Genomic DNA, 22,160 nt, shown 5'->3' on the forward strand with positions numbered 1-22,160 from the left:
GAGAAACGCTGCATTGAAACATGAAACGAGAATATCGGTCAGAGACCGAAGACTTATCGATCGAAAGTTAGGGGATCCCTCAAAACAGCGCTTCTCCATAGTGACACCTTGTGTCCCATCACTAATTAATTTTTAACTCGCTAATTATACGACATAATTCGCCCAAAATCAATAGGCTTCAGGTTCGAGATAAGATGAATGCACATGCAAAATCTGGAGCAGATTCAATCGCGTTTTCGTGAGATATCGCGTGCACCCAACAGACAGACAAATACCTATCAACATAGGATAGGATTTACATATTTATCCCGGGGAGAGGAAAGCCGATAAGACGGCTTATCCATATGGCGAACCACGGCCTCTCGTCCGGTTACCATTCCAAGTCGGGTATGGGATTAGTTTTTACTGTATTGTTTGTTTTCGGAAGCATGGACTTGGTGGTGGAGGAAGCCGTAACCGACCAGCGGTTACGTGAACCACCCAACGACGGCGAGGAGTCCAGCAATCCTCTCGCACATAACCATCCCTGCATGGGATTTGAACCTGCGAACCCACGCAGAGTAATTAGAGGTGCGGTGGCGAGCGTATTCCTAACGCTTAGCCCGTTGAGCCACACCGCCGCGCCTAGTTAATTACCGATTAAAATCGATAAGTAATAACAGAATCATTTTTACACTGTGTATTTATTAATAAAGATTACAAGGATCCTAATGATCATCGATAGCCAAAGACAACATGAAAAACGCCCTTGAGAAAACAGGAATGAATTTCCTTTCCTGGGGTCGCAACGTGAATACGGCACTTTAGAAGGGAGGGGTTATCATAGGGATAACAAATGACCTATGGCAACGTAAAAATAAACTGGTGTTACTGATACAAAACTTGGCATCGAGATTAACGAAATTACATGACAATTAGTTAGAAATTATGCTTCGTCTCACAAAAATGGAAGTAGAAAACATCACACAAAAGGCGGATGCAAAACTGCGTCGGGCGATAATCAATCAACGAGAGAAAAAAATCAATAGGAAAATTGACATATAGACGACTACAACCATCAAATAAGTTTCAGTGCATTAGTTTTTTCTTTTTGTAAAATAGTGCTGATACGAAACAACTGACCAATAATTTTTCAACAAGAGGCGAGCGACTATCACAAAAATTTTGAAAAAGAAACTTCGAGAAACGCACATTTGAAAACCATTTTCTGTCCACATTCAAAAAAATGTATAGTAAGTAATGACGAGCAAACGGCAACCACAAATATTGTCTCTTATGAGAAAGTTCACAAAAATATCATTATCGAGTGATAAAAAAATAAAGTAGAGACACAAAAAATTAAGGATGCAAAGATCCACGCAAAAGCTTTCTGCATTTAACAAGTTCAATACAACATCACCTCGTACTTTGTTCAGTTCCGACTCTGATAACTACGAAAACGAGCACCAGCAAATGCTTAACAATAAGCCACCTACATCGTAATTCACGAACACTTCAAACAATGTCAATCATATATCGAAACAGCGAAAAATCAAAATAAGCATTAAAAAAAGATCGCAGTCAGAAATTTTTGTAAAAAATGACAAGCCCAAAAAGCGCGATCTGCGTGCGAATCGCGCTTTGAGGACATATTCAGTTCGATCGGGTAAGTGACGGTATGTACTATTGCTGATGCTGTTGGGACTCCTTTATCAATTTGTCCATGTTATCTGCCGCACTAATCAACTGATCATTCTGCGCTTTCTTGATCCTGTTGAGAACGTATTCGCGACGTTGTTTCCACTCTTCCAATTCTTCAATGCTGTGAGCATTACGACATTTATTATCAACTGGAGCGACACAATCATACTCGCATATATTTTTCAAGTGCCTAAAAACAAAAACAGATTGAATTAAATACCGGTATATCTTATTGAAATTATTATTTGTGCTTGACTAGAAGACATTGCGTGCTTGAAAATAAAGCTAACATTGTGAAATAATATTAAGACAGACATTGGTTTTCAATGGCTGAATAACGATAGGTTATCATTGCCCCACTGTGTTTATATATTTGCTCTTGGGATATAGACACCTCCTTCTCTATCTTCTTGTGTTGTTTTGATTTAGGTCAGAGAACCAAAATAAAATGATTAGTTGCAAATTAAACAAGTCTTAGCAACAAAAAATACAGCACCTTTCACAAATTTCATAATTTCCTCCAGGATTTCTATATTTCCAATTTCCATCGCTATCGGATAAAGCACCGAGACGATGTTTCACAGATAGACAATGTTGATCCCATTGACGTTGGCCGTTACATTCCTTGTTACATAGCCAACAATGATATGCGCTCTGAAAATAAAAGTTAGAAAGATGATGAAAGTGGCCTAGTGGGTAAAATGCTAGATTTACTATGATGTCATCGCAGATATAAATCTTGAGTTCAAATCCCATGAACACCACATCACCCAGGGTATAATAAATCGTGAAGACAATGTCGAACTGAAAAGTGTGACATCTCACTCAGCATTGGCCACCTTTTCCATTCCTAGTTCAGAGAAAAGCTGATATACAAATCATATAGAAAACATTTAAAACCAACAAAGTTTGGCGCTTCAGAAGTATGTGTACCACTACGGAGGTAACTAACTTTGTTCGCCTACTTTACATCAAGTTGTGCAAATGGATTGAAACTTATGGGCAAGGGGTATATATACCTGGCTGACACAGACAGTCCCTGAACTCGTAATAGAAATAAAATAAGGAAAATCGGAATAAAATTATTGCTTAATCCTAACCTGGTACACACACTACGGAAGTCACAAAGTTGGGATTAAAAAGAAAGTAAAGGCTTTATGAAATTGAAGTAAAATTTTGATATCAAAAATCAAATATATACCTGAGGCAAAAAATCAGTGGGTAACCTTATTGCGTTGGGGTCAATTGTATTCTGCAATGGAAGTACAGCAGGTCTCGTCGCTTTCGGCTGTTTATCCCGATTAAGTGAATCATGAAGTTCTTCAAGATCTTTCACTAATATTAGAAAATGATGAAAAAAAAATAAAAATACCACAATAAACTAACAACCATACCACTGAATAAAGGGTCAATCACACACAACTGGCCAATTTGGCAAAAAAAAAATACACAGAAAAAATGAGTGTTCACTTACTTTTAATTGGCGTGTACTCTGAAGTTTATTTCCACAACTATCTATCTATTGTACATTATAAAAATAGGCATACAGCGACTGAAGCATGAAACAACTTTTTACTTACGACCTTCAAATAACTATTTTAGGGTTTCACACAGAGAAAAGTAATGTTCACTTACATTGATTATCTCTTAGGTAAATCCAAATATCTAATTCTTCCTGAGAATGCGCAAAATTACATTTATTTGAGAACGGACATTTTTTCTGTCGTCTGATATTTTCACAAAGTTCAAATCTCGCTGGCAAACCCTGTAACAAAAATAACATTGGTAAAAAAAATTATCAACAAAAAAAAAGGTTACTTTTGCACAATATTACCTTATTTTTCAAATATGGCAAATCTCGTATTTGTGTCCAATCCTTACGAATAGTTTGAACTAGAACCGTTTTTTTGTTTGTCGCCCACGAGTGTTGAGCACGTGCTGTACAGTATTTACGATCTTTTGTTGCTTCGCTGATTTGTCCGTTTTTGTAACAAAGCGAACATATGAATTTCACCTTCCACCTTAAATGGTAGTTTAAAAATATATTTTAATTATAATTCACCATTTTATGAAGATGACGAACGACTGTTTAAGCATACCTGAACATAGGTACTCCTAGATCCGTAGTTTGTGTTATCCCTTGTTCAAGGGTGTTAGTGTTATTGCTTAGCTTTGTAATATATTCACGAGACTGTTCCACAATCTGATCTGGCGTGAGTCTTAAATGAATAATAATAATAATAAATTAATAATAGCGACATAAAAAAAAGAGACAATTAAATTGTGAAGACAAATACGCTACCGGTTTAAAAGTTGTATTATATTTTCCTAGTCTAGGGGTCAACAACCTGCAATTGAATATAGTACTGCGCCAGTTCTAGCCAGTGAACTGTAATTTACAATATAAGCTTCGCCAAAATACCATAATGTTCAAAAAATAAGAGACCGTATTTGTGTTTGAGCAGGTACGACATAAGATTTTGGGCTTATTTCAGTCATGAACGGAAAATAAACCACCTCGATTTCGATCTTATTTGGTGTACAAAAACAAATGTCAGTTTCAATGAAACCATATATACTTCCGAATGCCATTACAAACGTTACAATGCGTTATATGTACCAAAAAACATAATATTTTGTTTGTAATCACAATAGAGATCTGCAGGTCCAGCGGGGGCAAGATAAAATTTGATTTTGGAATTTAGCGTGACGGTATTTCTCGATGTAACATATAAAGCTCTAAAGCTGGTAGACTGTTATTCAATATACTGTAATACATTAACCCGTTATCCGACCCCTAATCTAGTCTTTAAATTAAATATCAATATTTGACAAATTAAAACAAGGAGATGGTAACGTAGATCGTAACTAGTACAAACAAACCCTTTCTTAATCATCAAAGCCCAAACATCACGTTCAACAAGACTGTGAGCAAAATGACAATCTTCTTCTCTGGTGCATTGAAAACGAACTTCATGACGACAAAGAATTGCTTGTTGAGCGGGAACTCGTATTGAAGTATAACGCACAGTTGTATCCCGCAAAATATGAGTCTAAAAACAAAGTTTTTTCAAATACAACTTGTGTAAGAAAAAAGGCATATAATAAATAAAATAATATGGTGGTACTGTGAGCTTTGTGTTATTCAGAATGGAAGTGTGATGCAGCATGATTTACGATAACAAGAGAACACTGCTTAAATATATGGACATGAAAGGCCAAAACGATGCAGTAAAGGTATCTAATCTTTTACAGTAGACTACCGGTACTGTAGTCTTCACGACTTCGCCTAACCACTAACACGAATTGCCACAAGGTCCGCTTAATTTGGATGACATCATCGCATCACACACACATACACAAAAAACAAATCCCAAAGGAACCACAGAAATTTTTGAAATAAGTTAAATAACTTTCCATCAACAACAAACAATTTTTGTATGATTCTAAAAATAATTAACTGGGCATTGCTAATTTAACATATATGAAGGGCAGTTGTACTTACAAGTTGTCTGTTATCAGGAGATTCCTGATGTTCCGCGTCTGCGTTTATACAGGTTCCAGTGCTTAGATTAAAAGTGCTGATTATGCGAGGCTTGTTAGTGAAGCAAGCTTGACAAAGAAAATTGAAGAGACCACGATGTTTGCAAAGTACTCGTCCAACGACAGATAATTCCCGCATGTAATCTTCATCAAGAGAATCAAAAAGCCAACGCCTAAATTGAAAAACTGGATGTAAGGTCTTCAGATGGCATTTTGCTTATATTGCGACTCAAATTGAAATTAGATTAGGACCAGAAATTGGATTTCTGTGAAATCCAATGGTCGTGGTGAAAAAAGTTTTCTAGAGAAACTCAAAAACCTGAGTTGACTGATTGTTTGTCTCTAAAAGTTTATTATAGAAGGCTTGCATATGCCTAAGTTTTTGTTATTAAAATTTAGATTTTCTTGGGAGTTCGTTGTCAGCTTTAGAGTTAAATTTTTTTTTCAACTCGAAGTCTGGAGTTGATTGTTTATTTTCCCAGACTCCGCATCAATCCCCCTCCCTGCTTCCTTGACAGAAGAAAAGAGTTACTCTGCTCTAAGTGTCATGCCACTCGAAATTTGCTGGCGTGTAATACAGCGACATAAATCTAAACAGTTTTATAGTTTCTTGAATTTCTGTGGGCGCTTATAAATTTACTCAGACATAATTCCGCTTTACTTCTGAGTGAGTCAGTTAGACCTTGCTTTATGGAAATTTTCTAAAAAATATCAGTTAGACCAACATTTCCTAAAATATTTTGACCATGTATGACCAATGACTGAGTGATGAATAAAAATGTTTGGCCAGGCCTGATAGTACAATACATAAAGATTATGACCTATTTAACATTTGTTTTCTTTCTAAAGTCCAAACATCAATTTCTTCTTGATTATATGCAAACGTACAAACAACGGGATACGTACAGTCAGATCCTGCAAGAAGATCCTGAGAAACAAAAATCAATGATTTTGTTAGTTTGTTAATCCATAAAAAATATACAGCATTCCTATTGAGATGAAATAAATTGTCCTAACCATTGCTATTTACTTTGGTCAATAAGAATAAAATGATGTTTCCATGCACTAGCAAGTGTAATTAACTAAAAGCTTTCTTTGGTTTTACAGTTTTGTGGAAAGAGATTATGCTATTCTTATTTATTTATGTTTATAATACTATCTCGCTCAGTATCTCCTTGTGGTAATTGCCACACACGGATCAGAATAAGGAAATAAAAAATAAAAAGGACCTGAATTCAAAACACAATAGCATTGTGTCTTGTGTTACCTTACATTATATTTTTAAACTAAGTCAATAAGGAAAAAAGGGTACTCCCGTAGTGTGTGTACCAGGTAAGGGTTAGGCCATAATTTCATTCCGATTCTCCTTATTTTAGTTCTATAACGAGTTAGGGGACTGTCTGTGTTAACCAAGTGAATATACCTCCTGCAATAGGTTTCAGTCAATTTACACAACTTGATGTAAAGAAGGCGAACAAAATTAGTTACCTCCATATTGGTACACACGCTTCTGGAGCGCCGAAAAAATTCAATAAGTTTATGAAACACACCTTGCATATATAATACGGTCCATCATACAGCTGAGCTTTTGATTGCGGTTGAGGTCTTGGCCTTATTTTATGCCAATCCACACTGTCTCTTCTTCTGCACAATAATATGTTCTTATAACACATATGGTTCAAATTTTCATCATACCTGAAAGAGGACGAAATTTTACGAAAATATGAGACAAACTATCTGTTTTCAATCAACTCAATCAACCAATTTTGCAGTCTATGTCTTCAAAAATGGGGGATTCTAAATCTTGATGGTTATAAACCAAGAATAATGTCCCCCTAACATTGGTTTCCAACTTTATTTAAATGAGATACTATTTTGTCAAGAATAATCAGTACTTCAATTTGCCAACAGAATTCTAAAGGCATTAAAAATCACGAGTTTCTTAAATTCCAGAAAAAATTCCACTCTATAAAACGATTTCTCGATCATAATGACATGCTCAGCCAAATGTCTTGCGCCAATTGTTATTTATAATGTCTCAGTAGCTCTTGATACATTAGTGGGCACCCATAACTTGGATCATAGATAAATCGCCTTTATTTTGAGTGAATAACCTTGATTTGAGCAAATTTCATTAAAATATTTCTTGAATTATCACTGGATTGAGTCTCTCCTATCCTACCTGTAATCGACAACTCTAGATCCAGTTTTAATGACGCAATCTGAACATCCGAGACAAAATTCATGTGTATTATGCAACGGATTTCTCAAATAACTATCCAAAGATTCATCTTCGTCTGGATTCATCATATCTAAAGAATCTTCTGACTGTTCACTGTATGCTTTTTGGCTGAGAACTGAAAAAAAATTATAGAAATTCTAAAATTAAGTTAAAAATGAATCAACATTAGATTGCTAATATCAATAGAAAATTGTCATCCACTGTAAGATAATGGGTACAAAGGCATAAATGATGGACTGAGCTTAGAACATTGGCAATGCAGGATTAAGATCTTGCATTCAAATACCCTGCCCCGCTTAGCCCAGAGTATAATAAATCATGTAAGCAAGGCCAAACCAAAAAGATTCTTTTCATTCCATAAATAGAAACCCCTTTCTACAAGTGCCATGTGCCTTGTTCTGAGAGTGCGCCCCAAAAACGGCATTTAAATAATTATTGAGCTTTAAATCATATTGCACAAATGAAATTGGAAAACAAGTATAAATTTATAACAGGTGTTAGGTGGAGAATTGTCAGTATTTCCTTATTTGCTTACTGCTTCAGATTTTGTCTGGCTTTTGCAAATAAATATGCTCGAATAGTAATATTAACTGGGATAATAAGAATAGTTTAACCTTGCTAAAAAAATATATTTATATTATATTAGCTTCATTAATTAGGAGTATAATATCTTTGTACATCAAGGTATTTTGTTTGAAGGTGTCAGTTGCAGTAACAATTTCTTTATAAACATAGGTATATTAATGCTGATGATAAAGTGCTACTAAACCAACAATTCATATGATACCTACTTTAATTTGCCAAGATGGCGACGAGAAATATCAAATATTAACAAGTTGTTTGTTTAACAAATAAACATTAAGTACTATGAAGCATATGTGAAACGTAAAAACCATACCGACATGCCGTAAAAATAGTTTCACCAAAATTTTAAATTATTTAGTAATGAATCCGATTTACTGTTTCAGACTTTATTTCTAACAAATCATATAAAGTCGAAGGGAACAATCAAGAAACGCAACACTAAAATTAAATGTGCCCACTGCCCAGAGCAGCTTAGTCATTATAACAATGACGAACTATGTTGACACCAGAGATACAAGTGTCATTTGTAAATTTCGAGTCCATTTCTTCTTGATGGAAGCCCATTTTGGCGCTCTTTATTCCTCCGTCACAAATCAGTGTTTATTTGTTTTTTAATGATGGATCATTAGCGTTATGTGGATCATTAGTGTTATGTGCAACTCCTGCTTAGCACAGCTCGAACAGTTTATTACAAGGTGCCCATATGTATACAGCAATAATAAATAACTGAAAAATATTAGCAAAACTATATCGAATACAAATTAATATTTCTGCATTTCTTCTCCAAAAATTTGTTTTGAAACGCTGAATTAAGCGATCAACTCAAACTAACTTCACTTCGATCATAATGTAAGAAATTGAAGCTCAGATGATAATATTAGATAAATTCGAACATGCTAATGTCATCCTTTCCATAAGTCTAAGAGGTTTAACCCTATTCAGAGCAAAAACTTTTCATCAGAATTAAGCACAATAATTTAATACAAATAAAAGCAAGGCTGTCTTGTCTTACCTATGCTAGCCGCAGTTGGTTGAGCAGCAAGTTGAATCTTTTGAGCCATTTGTGGAGGAGGTGGTGCATTTTGTATTCCAATGCCGATTGCCCCAGGTCCAAAAAGTTGGCTCAAACCGGTAGGATGCCCCGACGATTGCGGGAAATGAGAGTAACTTGGACCAGTGTGTGAGTATCCAGTTGGATCACTCGACAACCTGATCGCTCCAAATTGATTGGATGAACTCATCACTGTGCTGGAATTCTGAATGTTCATTCCAAACGGTGGATCCTGCGAATAAAGTGCAAAATTTTTTTTATTAAAAAAGCAGGAATGAAATTATCATTAATAAAACTCAGAAAATTGTAAGTTTTATTAATACATCAGATAGACATAACTTAACATTAGAGATGCCACTTTATTGGACCGATTCCAATCAGATTTACGCAATGCAATTCGGAAATGAAAACGGGTAATTTCCATATGAGAAACAGGTAATTGAGCATTTGATCAGGCGTCCAATCTGTCTGCACTCCAAATTACACCAAATAACGAGACAAAAATACAAATTGATTTTTTGCGATTGACTTTTACTGAGCTGTCGTCATTCATTATATATTGACACAAATTTTATAACTGTAAATGTTATATAATTTAAGCAAGAAATTGATTCGAAGCTAATGAGTAGGAGGATTTGTATTAGGATGCATAGGAATAATTTCCAAATAAATGGAATTCACTCCATTACAGAATTAGTACCAAATTTATGATTATAGTAATAAATTGAGTAGTGAATAATTAATAACTTAAAAAAAAGGAATTACTGTACATCCTCGCATATAAGTTGATTTTGCATATAAGCAGACCTCCTAAAATTGGCCCTAAAACAGTGAATTTATAAAAATTCGCTGACCTTACAAATTGTACGCTCTTATCGTGATAACTTGGCATGGTTCAAGTTGTAGCTGTTGAAGTTAGCATGTCATTTCGTTTTGAGTGTGATCAGAGTTATGCGCATATAAGCAGAATTTTTAGCGTGATCAGAGTTATACACGTATAAGGCGATCTATTAGTTTGGCAACATTTTTTTATGTTTTAAACTCGACCTATATGCGAGCCTTGCGAGGATATATAGTAAGAATATTTTCCCATCGTGAAATCTTTAAACAAAACTTTATAAGCTCTTAAAATGCTTTTTTATAGCATCATAATTCACCCTATAGCACTACTAGAAATAAAATAAAAAGCTATGGAACACGACGACTAGACCAATTTTAAATTCCCAATACTTAATGAAGGTGAATATGAAGTTGTTGGAAGGCTAGACCTATTATAAATTTTTTTTCCTTCAAATTTTGTACATATATCCTATTCACTTTCATGTTTATAATTCATGGACCCACCATCACATGACATTAGTTACATTTATTTTTTCATTTGGTGCAATTTCATTTATATTGTTACATACTGGTCATATAACTTCCATATATTGAGTGGCCCCCAAAAACGAAATCCAGGTCATTTGGAACATATTCTATGGGTTCCGTTTTCTTCGGGCCACCCTGTATTCGAGCATTGCTCCCTGATCTATCTAATAAAAATAGCATAACGAAATACCTGGTTTCTTCCAGGAGCCTTTATATCACCAATTAACGATCCCTTCATTGAATTATCGCGATTCATGTTGAAAGGTGAATCCCCGGCATGATTGAGAAATGGGGAAGACCCTGGTACATTGGATGGTGGTGATATGAGACCTGAAGTATCACCGCCGACACCAAACGGTTTCCGATATCCGATTGGAGCAGGAAGGCCACTGTTATAGCCAATCCCGTTACCAAGAGCGTTATTACTGCTGCCCATTTTATTGCCCATATAATCCCATAATTTGGAAGCTTGGTTATCAGAACCGATTGCTGTTTTGCCGACGTCATTATTCAATCCGTTTTCGTTCAATTGTTGACTTACGGCCAATTTTTGTATGCCTGATACCAAATCGAGTGAGCTGTCCATGTTGTTTCTCATTCCGCCACCCTGTCCGAACATTGATCCAGTTTGATTGTCCCCGCCAGTCATAATCTCGAGATTTTTTCGCAGAGAATCTGCTATTGAAGGTGGGTCATTTGCTTGAGGCACTGATTGAAATCCTCCATAGGGGTTGCTGAGTATTCTTGATCCCACAGGTCTACTGGGTCCAATGGGTTTTTGGGGCAAACCCCCATTCATAGGCGGGTTTGTAGTAGAAGGTTGAAAGGGTGCCCCCATACCAGGGGGAAAGCCGTGAAGAGCAGTACCCGGGGTCTTGTTAAAAGCAGACATGTTTGCCATCTGTCCGGGTGGGATTGGGGGCCTATTCATAAAACCGGGCATATTTTGCATCGGCCCCGGTGGGTCATTCTGCGAAGACTTGAACGATTGGTCAGCAAAGCTATTAGAAAACGCATCAGTTGTATTGGGAAAAGATCGAAATCCCTGAATATCGTTCGTAATTGTTGTATTTCCAAAATTATCCATCGGTGGTTTATTAAGCGACGGTTGTGGCATAGTCTGATTTGGGTCTTGTTTGGAAAACCCAGGTGGTTCCAATTTGCCTCCAGATAAAATGTCATTATTGTGAGGCATATTATTAAAGGGAGCGAAAGGCTGATATGGTTTTCTTGTTCTCAAGCCTAACATCTGACTGAGATTATTCATCAACTCTGTCGACTCTTTATCCTGTTAAACATAAAACAAAGTTTTTGCACTTTCACGCAATTCAACAAACTACTTACTACAAAACAAACGCTATACAGCAGCCATTGATACAACCTAAATCCATGTGCAGACAATAATGAATTTGGAATAAATTTTTGTTTATGCGTTAAACAAGGTCCGTTCGAGGGCCGCAGTTTGTCAACCAAAGTGGACTCTGGCCCAACTATAATAATGTTCATGACTAAATGACTCAACATAATTTATAGATTTACCAATGGTGTGGACGTGGTACATATGATGTACATATCATGATAAAACAAAGAATCTATCTACCATTCTAAATATATTCCAAAATGATATTTTCGAATATGGGATATCGAGTACATGTGATATTGGAACATGTTAAACAAAAACTCATATGCATATTCAATGAGTATTGATGTGGAAACTAGAAATTTAATAAATAAATAATATATGCTACTTTTTAAAATTTGAAAATTTCCAGAAGTTCAATATCAGTATCATCAAATTTTTTTTAAGTATTGTATAGGTATAGACTTGAGTACCGCTATATACATTTATTGCTTTAATGGCAAATTAATTTTGTTGAAAAAAAAAATCAGTTAAAATGATCATAAAATAAAACAAAACACTTTTTTAAAATACCAAACCAGTTTCCTAAAACAAGACAAATTTGAAAAATACCATCAAACTTACCAAATTGTTATTCCTCGCATACTGCATCATCATATCATAAGATTCTTTGGCATTTCCAAATTTAATCATTGCTTTTGCTTTGCATCTCATTGCTTCCTGACTTCCACCATTACTTATCTGAAGAGCTCTGTTAGCATCTTCCATAGCAGATGGTGTTTGACCCTAAAGAGAATTATCCCATATTATTTGGTTAAAGATAAATTAACCATCTCGGTGGGATGACATTGATGCATAGTGGCGCATAGGCCAAGCCGCGGTTTCCCTTACGAGAAAGCAGCCCAAATAATAATGACCGTCTTCTCCTCCAGGATAAATAAAATTCCTATCATCTTCTATATGGCAAACTAGATTCAGTATTTCTACAGTTGTGGCGACATGTTTGTTGTAGTGAATAACATAGGTAGTTAAATTTGTCAATTTTCCATTAAGAAAAGTATCAGACAAATGGGCTCTTACTCCTTTTTAAAACATGTGGAGCAATTAACAACTTTGGGAATGAAATGGGGCGCTCCGGAAGTATGCGTACTAAGATGGCGGACATCGAAACGTAGTATGTGTACCAAGTTATGCCATAATTTTAGGTACAATTACTGCTGGAGTCGCTTGGCTAGTCCCCGAACTCGTAATAGAGCTAAAATAAGGGAAATCAGAATAAAATTATGGCCTAACCCTAATCTGGTACACATACTATTCTTGTATAAAAACACATAGCCAGAAGCGATTAAACCAATTTCTAAAATAGTTTCGAAGTCGATAAATTTTCTCAATCTCAAGCCGATAGATAACAAATTTAATCCAAATAAATTAATATATGCAAAAGTGTAAATCTCTGTCAATATCATCCTAGTGCACGGGATAGGTAAAAAGTAGGATTTTATTATTTATCCTGGGTGAGAAGAACGGCAATAATACGGCTCAATTATATGGCAAATCATGTCATCTTATTATTCACACTGCCAGGTCAAGATGTGAACATTTCAACCTACACCAAAAATCAAATAAATAAACTTCGTTCCAAACTCAGTATATTACGATATTATAATCAAATTCTCACCAATTCCAATAATGCTGATGATCTCTCAACGAGTAAAATGACAAGACTCGAATTATGTCCATTAATACCCTCGCTTTCCATATACTTGCACATGTTCAAAGCTTCACTTAATTTTTGTACTGCGTCGCTAAATGCTGATTCTCTTTTTAATTCGATTCCTTCTTGTAATAACATTTGTTTGATTTGGTTTAAAAAATTCTGTAAATTAAATTGAAAAGATATGTAGCCTATTTATCAAAAGTGTATCAATTCATACAAGAAAATAGACTAAAGGGTATTCCCGTAGTGTGTGTACCAGGTTAGGGTTAGGCCATAATTTCATTCTGATTTTCCTTATTTTAGTTTTATTACGAGTTCGGGGACTGTCTGTGTTAGCCAAGTGAATATACAATAGGTTTCAGTCCCTTTACACAACTTGATGTGAAATAGGTAAACAAAATTGGTTACCTCCATATTGGTACACACACACTACTGGAGAACCAATTGAAAAATTAGAAATACATTGTAAAGCATATTAAACTTACCGCATATTCTTCTGGTGTACCTGACCAAGGCCTTGGTGATCTGAACATAAAAAGAATTTTTTTTTGAAAACAACTGAAGAAGAGCAATGCTCAAATGTATGGATACGGGTGTCACCGTTACACTACAGCCTGAGAAAGATAGGCAAACAAGCAATATGGAAAAAAAGTGTTCCCATTTATTTAAAATAATTCCAGTGGAATATCGGGTCACATAGAATTTGAAAAATAAAAATAAATGACTTTTCCCATTTTGAAGTACTGAAAATAGAAACCAGAATTTAGCAAAACAATCGATATATTTACTTCATGTCCAATACGTTTTGTAGAACATGGCTCACAACCTGATAACCCTAACCTGGTACACATACTATGTTCAGGTTGTGCGCCATCTTACTGAGTTATACTTACTGTAAAAATTGTAATCCCTGTTGGATAAATTGCCTCCTTTCAGCTCTTGATTTAGAAACTTCAACTTTTTTATTTGCATCTTCGTAACTGAAATAAAAATAAATGTGAAATGGCAGAAGTGAAACCAAATACAAAAACAACATTTTTGAAATGAAGTTGCGAGTTCGGGGACTGTCTGTGTTAGCCAAGTGAATATACCCCCTGCCCATAGGTTTCAGTCCCACTACACAACTTGATGTGAAGTAGGCGAACAAAATTAGTTAACTCCATATTGGTACACATACTTCTGGAGCGCTAATTTTCAAATGAAACTATCCTTAAAATCAAAGATAGCGAATATATTCAATTTTGAATCTATCCCTGACTTTACCGACATATGTTCACATGTAAGAGAGAGTAACAGAGGATGACCATAGAGCCACTTAACAATTTAAAAAATTCATTAGTCTCAATTAATGAATGACACCTTGTTAATTGAAGACGACAGGTGATCTAAAGATATTACTCATCCATGCAAACCACATGGAAAAAATCCAGATTTTCACACTACTTAGAATAAAAACCATCAATATTTAGTGGTTCTTACCAGTTGCACATAAACAATCCATTTACAAATAGTGTTTCACACATAGCTCAGTAGAAGATGACATAAATATTGATAGAGAGAGACGATTAATCTAATACCTCAAGAATATTTATTTGCCTAATATTTTGCCACAAAATTGATAGCTGATTATACCAAGTTTATGTATGATCCGTATAAATATTAGGTATGTTTTAACTTCATTTTCAACAATATACAAAAAATCTTAAAATTGTAAATCCTAATTGATTGTTCTGTCTCTAACACCCTCATTTTAAAAAATTGATTCCACTACATATGGCAATTACAGGTAACTAATCAATCTGACATATGAATAATGATGTACCTGGCATAAACAAACACAGCAAAATATAATCACTATTCTATTTAATGTAAACCTTCCATCTCCGTACTATAGGTATTAAGATTCAGCAACACAATAACGTCAACCAATGTAACGCAATATCTTTGCCACCACACTCGACTGCCTACTGAGACAACGTTTGGTATTGACAAGGGACTGTATCTGTGGGTTATAACAATGTGATGAAAACTGATCTCTCGCTTGCTGGCCGGCCGCTGAAATACTGAATAATAAAAAAAGATATACAAATATACTATGATCTACATGTTAAAAAACAAGTAAGTAAGTAATGATCAAATATATAGAAATGGAGGTAGAATCAAAGTGTTCACATATGCCATATAAAAAAGTGTTCCCATAGATTAAAATAAAACAGCAAAATATAGTGTATAGTGGATATTTGAAAAAAAAAATGAAAGTAATGGCTCTCTAGCGGCTTCAATCATCTTTCAGAACGAAAATTTGAAATTGATTGGTTGATTAGCTGATTTTTCCCCAACAACAATTAGAAAACAATCCATTCGTACACTGCTCCATGTCCAATAACCACCAACTAATAGGCAACATAATAATATAATACTGGCAATGATCTGCTGTTTCAAATAGTTAATTACAAACAGACAAAACATAATTTCTGATACATTATTCTGAGCATCAAATACAATTATTTTTATTTCGGAATAATTCTATTTTGAGACAATTTGAGACGAAATCAATCGAACAAAAATAATCTTGGCCATGAAATATGAAATCATTCGTGTCTATGAACCCAAAAAGTGGTCTCGCTAATACGAGAATTCGGATAAAATTTATTGGAATAGCTTCACTATAAAATAGCATTTAGATTCAAAGCAATATGATACACCAATTAGATTTCAGCGTATCATTAATACAAAATAGCAAAAGGGAATTGTTGTTGGTTATTGACCACAGCCTATATTCATTACCATATTCCAAATTTGAAAATCCGCCCATGCATATATTAATATCAATATAATACCTTCCCAAATCTTTCATTCTATTGCTTAAAAAACTGCTTATTAATGAATAAATATTGAACATTTTAGAGAGCAATAATTTAGATTTTACCACTCCCCTTTTGGTCACATAATTTTAATTTGGTGAATTTCCATTTATTTTGTATTTTTTTTTTTTGCGGCATAGGTATGATAGACACAATTTTATTCTAGAAAAAAATAATTTCATTTAAAAATTCCCATAAAAATGATCAATGTATCAAATCTGAATTTAAATAAAACATCTGGATCTGACCAATAACATCTGTAACCTCAACCCCTTTCATGGAATTGGTTGAAATTGAAAGTTAATAATATGACTGATATAAGGACACCGATAGTGAACAGACCAATATTTCTTTTTTGCATCGAATTCAACTCTCAAGATTTCTTGTATCAATCTGCTTTTGAATTTACTAAACCAACCAAATTCCCCAACAAGCCAAACAGACCTGGCATCATATGAGTCACATCGGCAACAACTATGACATCACTGCAATGTGTTAAACAAAGAATAAGAAAGTATATCCAACGTCTAAGTATCTATATACCCAAGTATCGATAGCAACTTGATCAAGCGAGAGCTATGAATAATCATTGCTGATAATATGTGCCTACCAAGCATGTGAAATATATATAAGAAACATGTCTATAAAGTGTTAAATATCTCTAAATAAGTTTGATCATACATATTAATGCCATGCGAAAAAGTTTGTTAAAATCTTAATTTAAACAGATGGCAAATTAGCAAAAGTCCCTGATAAATACTTTTTTATGTACAAATAAAATAAAAGATTTAAGAATGCCGTTTTGACCTAACGGTTCTGTTAAATTTTCACATAGTCAAAGAGGAAAAAGACCAAATTGCAATAACTGCTACCCGGCCTTTCTTACGAAGAGTAATATTGCAGTAACACAAGTTGTGATTACTCTTTTGTACAGGAAAAGAGCGGATATTACACTATAAATTAGATACTTGATGTTCATTTTGTCAGAATGATACAGATAATTACTTACAGAAACATAACACAGTCTTCTCAAAGATGAATATCAATAACTATAAAACAGTTTATGACCGATGCTATTCAAATGCAATAAAAATTGATTGTGCTAAATAACAGCAAAGAGATTAATTGAAGAAATCGTTACAGCTTGCAGGTAGTAATATTATGACTCTTTTATTAGAAAAATTGTTTTATCATTAAATCGCACCACATAGCCCATAGGTAAGCTTTACCATTTTGTAACTTTTGATTGCTGTTAATTTAAACAAAAATTCTTTTTTCAGGCTGTATGAATAACATTGATTTATACAAGTGTCAAACACAACCTAAATTCAATAGAATATTTTCACTATTCAAGACTAATTGTATTGAAAATTCATAATATTTTAATAATTTACTCAGAATATTGAATTATTCCATTTCATTTGGTCATTTTATCTGTCATTGACCAATGGAAGCAATTTAAACTATTTTTAGGCTACAAATAACATATAGAAAAACATAAGTCACAAAACTCAGTCTATTTGAAGTTACCACCACCTCACTGATGCAACGGTGCACCAGTCTTGAGAGGGATTAGGTAAACGACCTGCTAAATGCTCTTAATGTCCAATGCGTGGTCGAAAGTGAAGTAATTAAATGTGATATAACAATAACCCCTAAGGCTGGTTGACAATTGATACACTTCATATGTACATTTTAAGCTCTCTTTACCAGTTTAAGACACTTTAAAAACTCAGAGAATAAATAAATTTTAATCCAAGCTGTTCTGTACACAAATATTTATCTAGGACTGGATTTTATATTAAATATAGTTACTGTAATAAGAAATCTTGGGTAGTTGATACATGCCAAAAAATATTCTGGAAACAGACATTCAAATATTTATGAAAGCGAAACAACATTTGAAGAAACTCGAATTTTCTAGAATCTTGTTTCTGTCAATCAAATCAATTTTTACAATCTATATACGGTATAAATGAAATATAGTTGAATGAATAAAACAACATAGTTTGAAAACTAAACTGAATAAAAAAAGCATACAGATATCTGGAGACTCTAAACTATTATGATGAAAACAAATTTATGACATCAGTGTGGATGAAAATCTTATTAAACAGACTAAAATAACCGACCAAAACGTCTCTTAAATTTCACAACTTTTATCTGTCTTTTTCTCTAATATGCCACAATAACATTAGTATATTGAAATCCTACTTTATCATATATCTATTCCAATGAGTATTAGATACAGAATCTTTAAATTAAAGAAGCCACGACTCAGTTTAAAAAGTATATTCAATGGGAATATACAGCAGCAATGCAACACCCTTCATTGAATATCATAATACGACATTAATAATTCATAAGCCATGCATTCTATGTAGTATAATCTTGTGAAGCTATCACAAAAAATCAACCTATGTGTTACTGTTAAAAAATTATTTTTAACATCTAAAATTTTATTTAATTTTATATTATAAGTATTAAAATAAAATACAGACTTTAAAAGTTTTTCTAAGTTAAATCAGTTATAAGGAATATAATTTTGAAGGCATTATACATACTAAATAAATAATTCAGTGAATTTTTAGTCTGACGGTCTCTCTTTCTAATTCAGTGCTATTTGACTATATTTCAGTATAAGTTATTCAAATAGAGTTTGAAAACTTTATTCTGAACAGAACTCTGGTCAATACAGCACAAATTATAACGGTACACCCGGAGTGCGTGTAACAGGTTAGGGTTAGGTCATAATTTTATTCGGATTTTCCTTATTTTACTTCTATTACGAGTTCGGGAACTATCTGTGTTAGCCAAGTGAATATACCCCCTTGCCATAGGTTTCAGTCCCTTTATACAACTTGATGTAAAGTAGGCGAACAAAATTAGTTACCTCCATATTGGTACACACACTTCTGGAACGCCCTTATAACTGTACAATCAATATTATTTCTGTAGTTATGTTATACTTTGCAAAGTCCTGAAAATAATGCTAATTTGACTTTTTAAAATATTATACATTTGAGAACAAAAAATATATTTACCTTGAACTCAAAACGCCAGTATGACTTGGAGATTCATGATTTTGATTGTTCATTTTATCCATATTGTTATTGTTATGCGGAATTTTAGCATCTCCAATACCGTTCCCATCTTTTTGATTCCCTGGTGGGTTCAAAGGCATTAACGGTGGTAAATTAACGCTGTTCGACTGCAGTGAATTTGACAAATTATTGTTCTGATTTGTACCAGGATTCATAGAAAAATTAGCATTTGTCATTCCATTTGATAAAACATGATTCGTTTGCGGAGGGCTCGTTACAAAATTTGTCCATGCCGGCGTAAAATTAGAGTTTCCAGAAGGCGGGGTGGGAAGAGGAGCGCTGTTTGGATACCTTGGGGGTCCTGAAGCATTGCCGGATTGCACCGGAGGTACTGGCACGGGTAATGAAGGTGGACTAACTGCTGATGAAGAAGGCCACTCATCTGGTAGAGAATTTGTATTATTAGAAAATTGTACTGATAAAACGTTTCCTTTGTAGGTTTCGCCATTGAGATTACGAATTGCCTGAACTGCCATGGACGCCCATCTCATGTGGACTGATGCTTGATTGCCAACTATTCGACATAAAGTCACAGTGCCATATTTTTTGAAAAGTTTATGGACGTCTGCGGAAGAAGTACCATCAGGAAGATTACCGACAGTAAGTTGACAAGATTTCATAGATCTTGACGTTGAAAGTTCGACGCTGATACGATTTCCCCTTAATTCCATTTTATCGAGTTCACGTATGGCTTCTCTTGCACGATTCTCATCTGCCATATGAACAAAACCGTAATCTCTAAGAATATCACAGTCTGAAACTTCTCCGAATTTTTCAAAAATTTTTTGCAAATCTTCTGTTGTCACATTCTCGGCCAATCGGCCAACAAAAATCTTAACCATGGCCTGGAAAGCGAACTATATTCACTAAACATACACGACGATGACGACAAAATTCTGTAGAGAAAACGAAACCAGACCAATATGATATTATCTTTTAACCAAACTACCTGAAATGAATATTTGATAACAATCATTAATTATGGAATTTTGTTTAAACGTTTCTTCGGTAGAGAAATAGCTCATGAATATTTCGAACAGTTAATGAAAAACTCATGAAACATGTGTCATAAAATAAATTTGAAAAACAAAGTTTCTTCAACAGTAACCTTCCATAAATTATCAGCAATTTTTTGTGGAAGAAATTCGGTCAAACTATATCAACTACTTTAATTGAAACAACATAACATAGGCAATGAATTGCTTGTAATTAATTTGACAGTTAACATTTACACTCGCCATACTCACAATAAACTAATATTTATAATATTTTTTTTTTCAAAATTACATCAAAATACTGTGAATACACAATCTGTATATGCACTTGATTACATTATTGACAAGTCTCGAGTTAAATAAATGAAAAAACTTAACTCAGTAATTGACTCGATTCGACACTTGAATGACCCATGACTCGACTCGGCTCGAGAACTATGGTACTTCTACATGATACTGTTTACAAGTAACATAAAAAACACAGCCAAACTTCCCCACAATATTCGGGGATATACCCACTGGAGCTTACCAAGCAAAAGACTTCGTAAATTTAAATGTAGTTTAAGTAATTTTTTTTTTGCTCCTGCTTGGCATTATTGATAATATGTTATGAGTGTAAAAAAAAATTGAATCTGTGGTCAAATCATACAATACAACTTTGCAAAATACTCTTGTTACACCATAAAAATTCAAATATATAAACACTTTCATGCTTCCTATCAAAAACTGGTCTGGTGAGGATATAGATTGGGTAAAATTTTAATTCAGTACATGATAGAATTATAAAAACACACAAAAATGTGGGGTATCGCCCCCATATTGAAAGACATCAATTAAAACAGTGAATGCCAACCCCTCTTTTACGAGACAGTTTGGGCCTCCATATCGGCAAACCGTAACTACACATTAAACATATAGAAAAAGCAGTTTAAAAATGTCAACATTGGATTCCTTGCAAAATAATAATCAGATTTATAAGAGGAAAAAAAATTATTATAGTATTCCAGAGGATTTAACAAAAAAACACAATTTTGTCAGATGACTTTTTGATGTTTTTTGAATTTTATCACCAGTTCGAAGGAATCTTCGAAATTATGCGAAAATAATAAGATTTAGCTTAAATTAAATTTTACACATTCGCACAAATTGAAAAACATTCTCGAAACACAGCAATGGTTGCTTGATTCCATTTAATTACCTTCTGCTCAATATTTGCTGCTTGTTTTTTATACAATTGACAAATTTTATACGACTCATATTATTATTAAACCTTTGTAGCAAGGGTACCTTTATTTTATTATCAAATTTTTTGTCATTTTCAGTTTCTTTTTTGCTTCATTCCAATTACAAAAAGTTATATCCAATATCCTTATCCAATTGCATAGTATCGATTAACTTTTGGAAATATTCGAGTTTTCATAATTATTAAATAATTTCTGAATAATTTTCTAATTTAAGTACTGAAAAAATAGTTCAATTCAATTCAAATCAATCGCAACTTGCATCAGCCATCACATGACCAAAATTATGGATTGCGCTTTCTTTTAGTTTATTGCACAATGCCGGTTTTTCGATTTGTGCCAATATGGAGGCCAACACTGTCTTGTAAAGGAGGGGTTTGCAGTCACTGTAGTAATTAATGTATTTGAAT

At 33.9% G+C, this 22,160-nt stretch overlaps 1 protein-coding gene across 2 annotated transcripts; it reads right to left on the minus strand.

Moving 5' to 3' along the window:
* Positions 1-664: 664 nt before the first annotated feature.
* Positions 665-21,902, minus strand: LOC120333481 (zinc finger CCCH domain-containing protein 7B-like). Of its 2 annotated transcripts, none has more exons than XM_039400911.2 (18): positions 19,455-21,902; positions 14,440-14,526; positions 14,032-14,071; positions 13,508-13,705; positions 12,454-12,615; positions 10,660-11,757; positions 9,063-9,333; positions 7,406-7,580; positions 6,774-6,918; positions 6,045-6,151; positions 5,186-5,396; positions 4,564-4,733; positions 3,780-3,899; positions 3,515-3,701; positions 3,316-3,445; positions 2,882-3,015; positions 2,177-2,334; positions 665-1,870 (listed from the first exon to the last, which is right to left on the minus strand). In XM_039400911.2, the coding sequence occupies exons 1-18, from the start codon at positions 20,354-20,356 to the stop codon at positions 1,663-1,665; spliced, it is 4,503 nt and encodes a 1,500-aa protein (XP_039256845.2). In that variant the 5' UTR covers positions 20,357-21,902; the 3' UTR covers positions 665-1,662. The 2 variants fall into 2 exon arrangements, with proteins under 2 accessions (XP_039256845.2, XP_039256846.2); XM_039400912.2 differs by lacking the exon at positions 19,455-21,902 and adding an exon at positions 15,026-15,227.
* Positions 21,903-22,160: the final 258 nt, after the last annotated feature.

This window comes from Styela clava, chromosome 13 (assembly GCF_964204865.1).
Source record: "Styela clava chromosome 13, kaStyClav1.hap1.2, whole genome shotgun sequence".
NCBI classification, from domain to species: Eukaryota; Metazoa; Chordata; class Ascidiacea; order Stolidobranchia; family Styelidae; genus Styela; species Styela clava.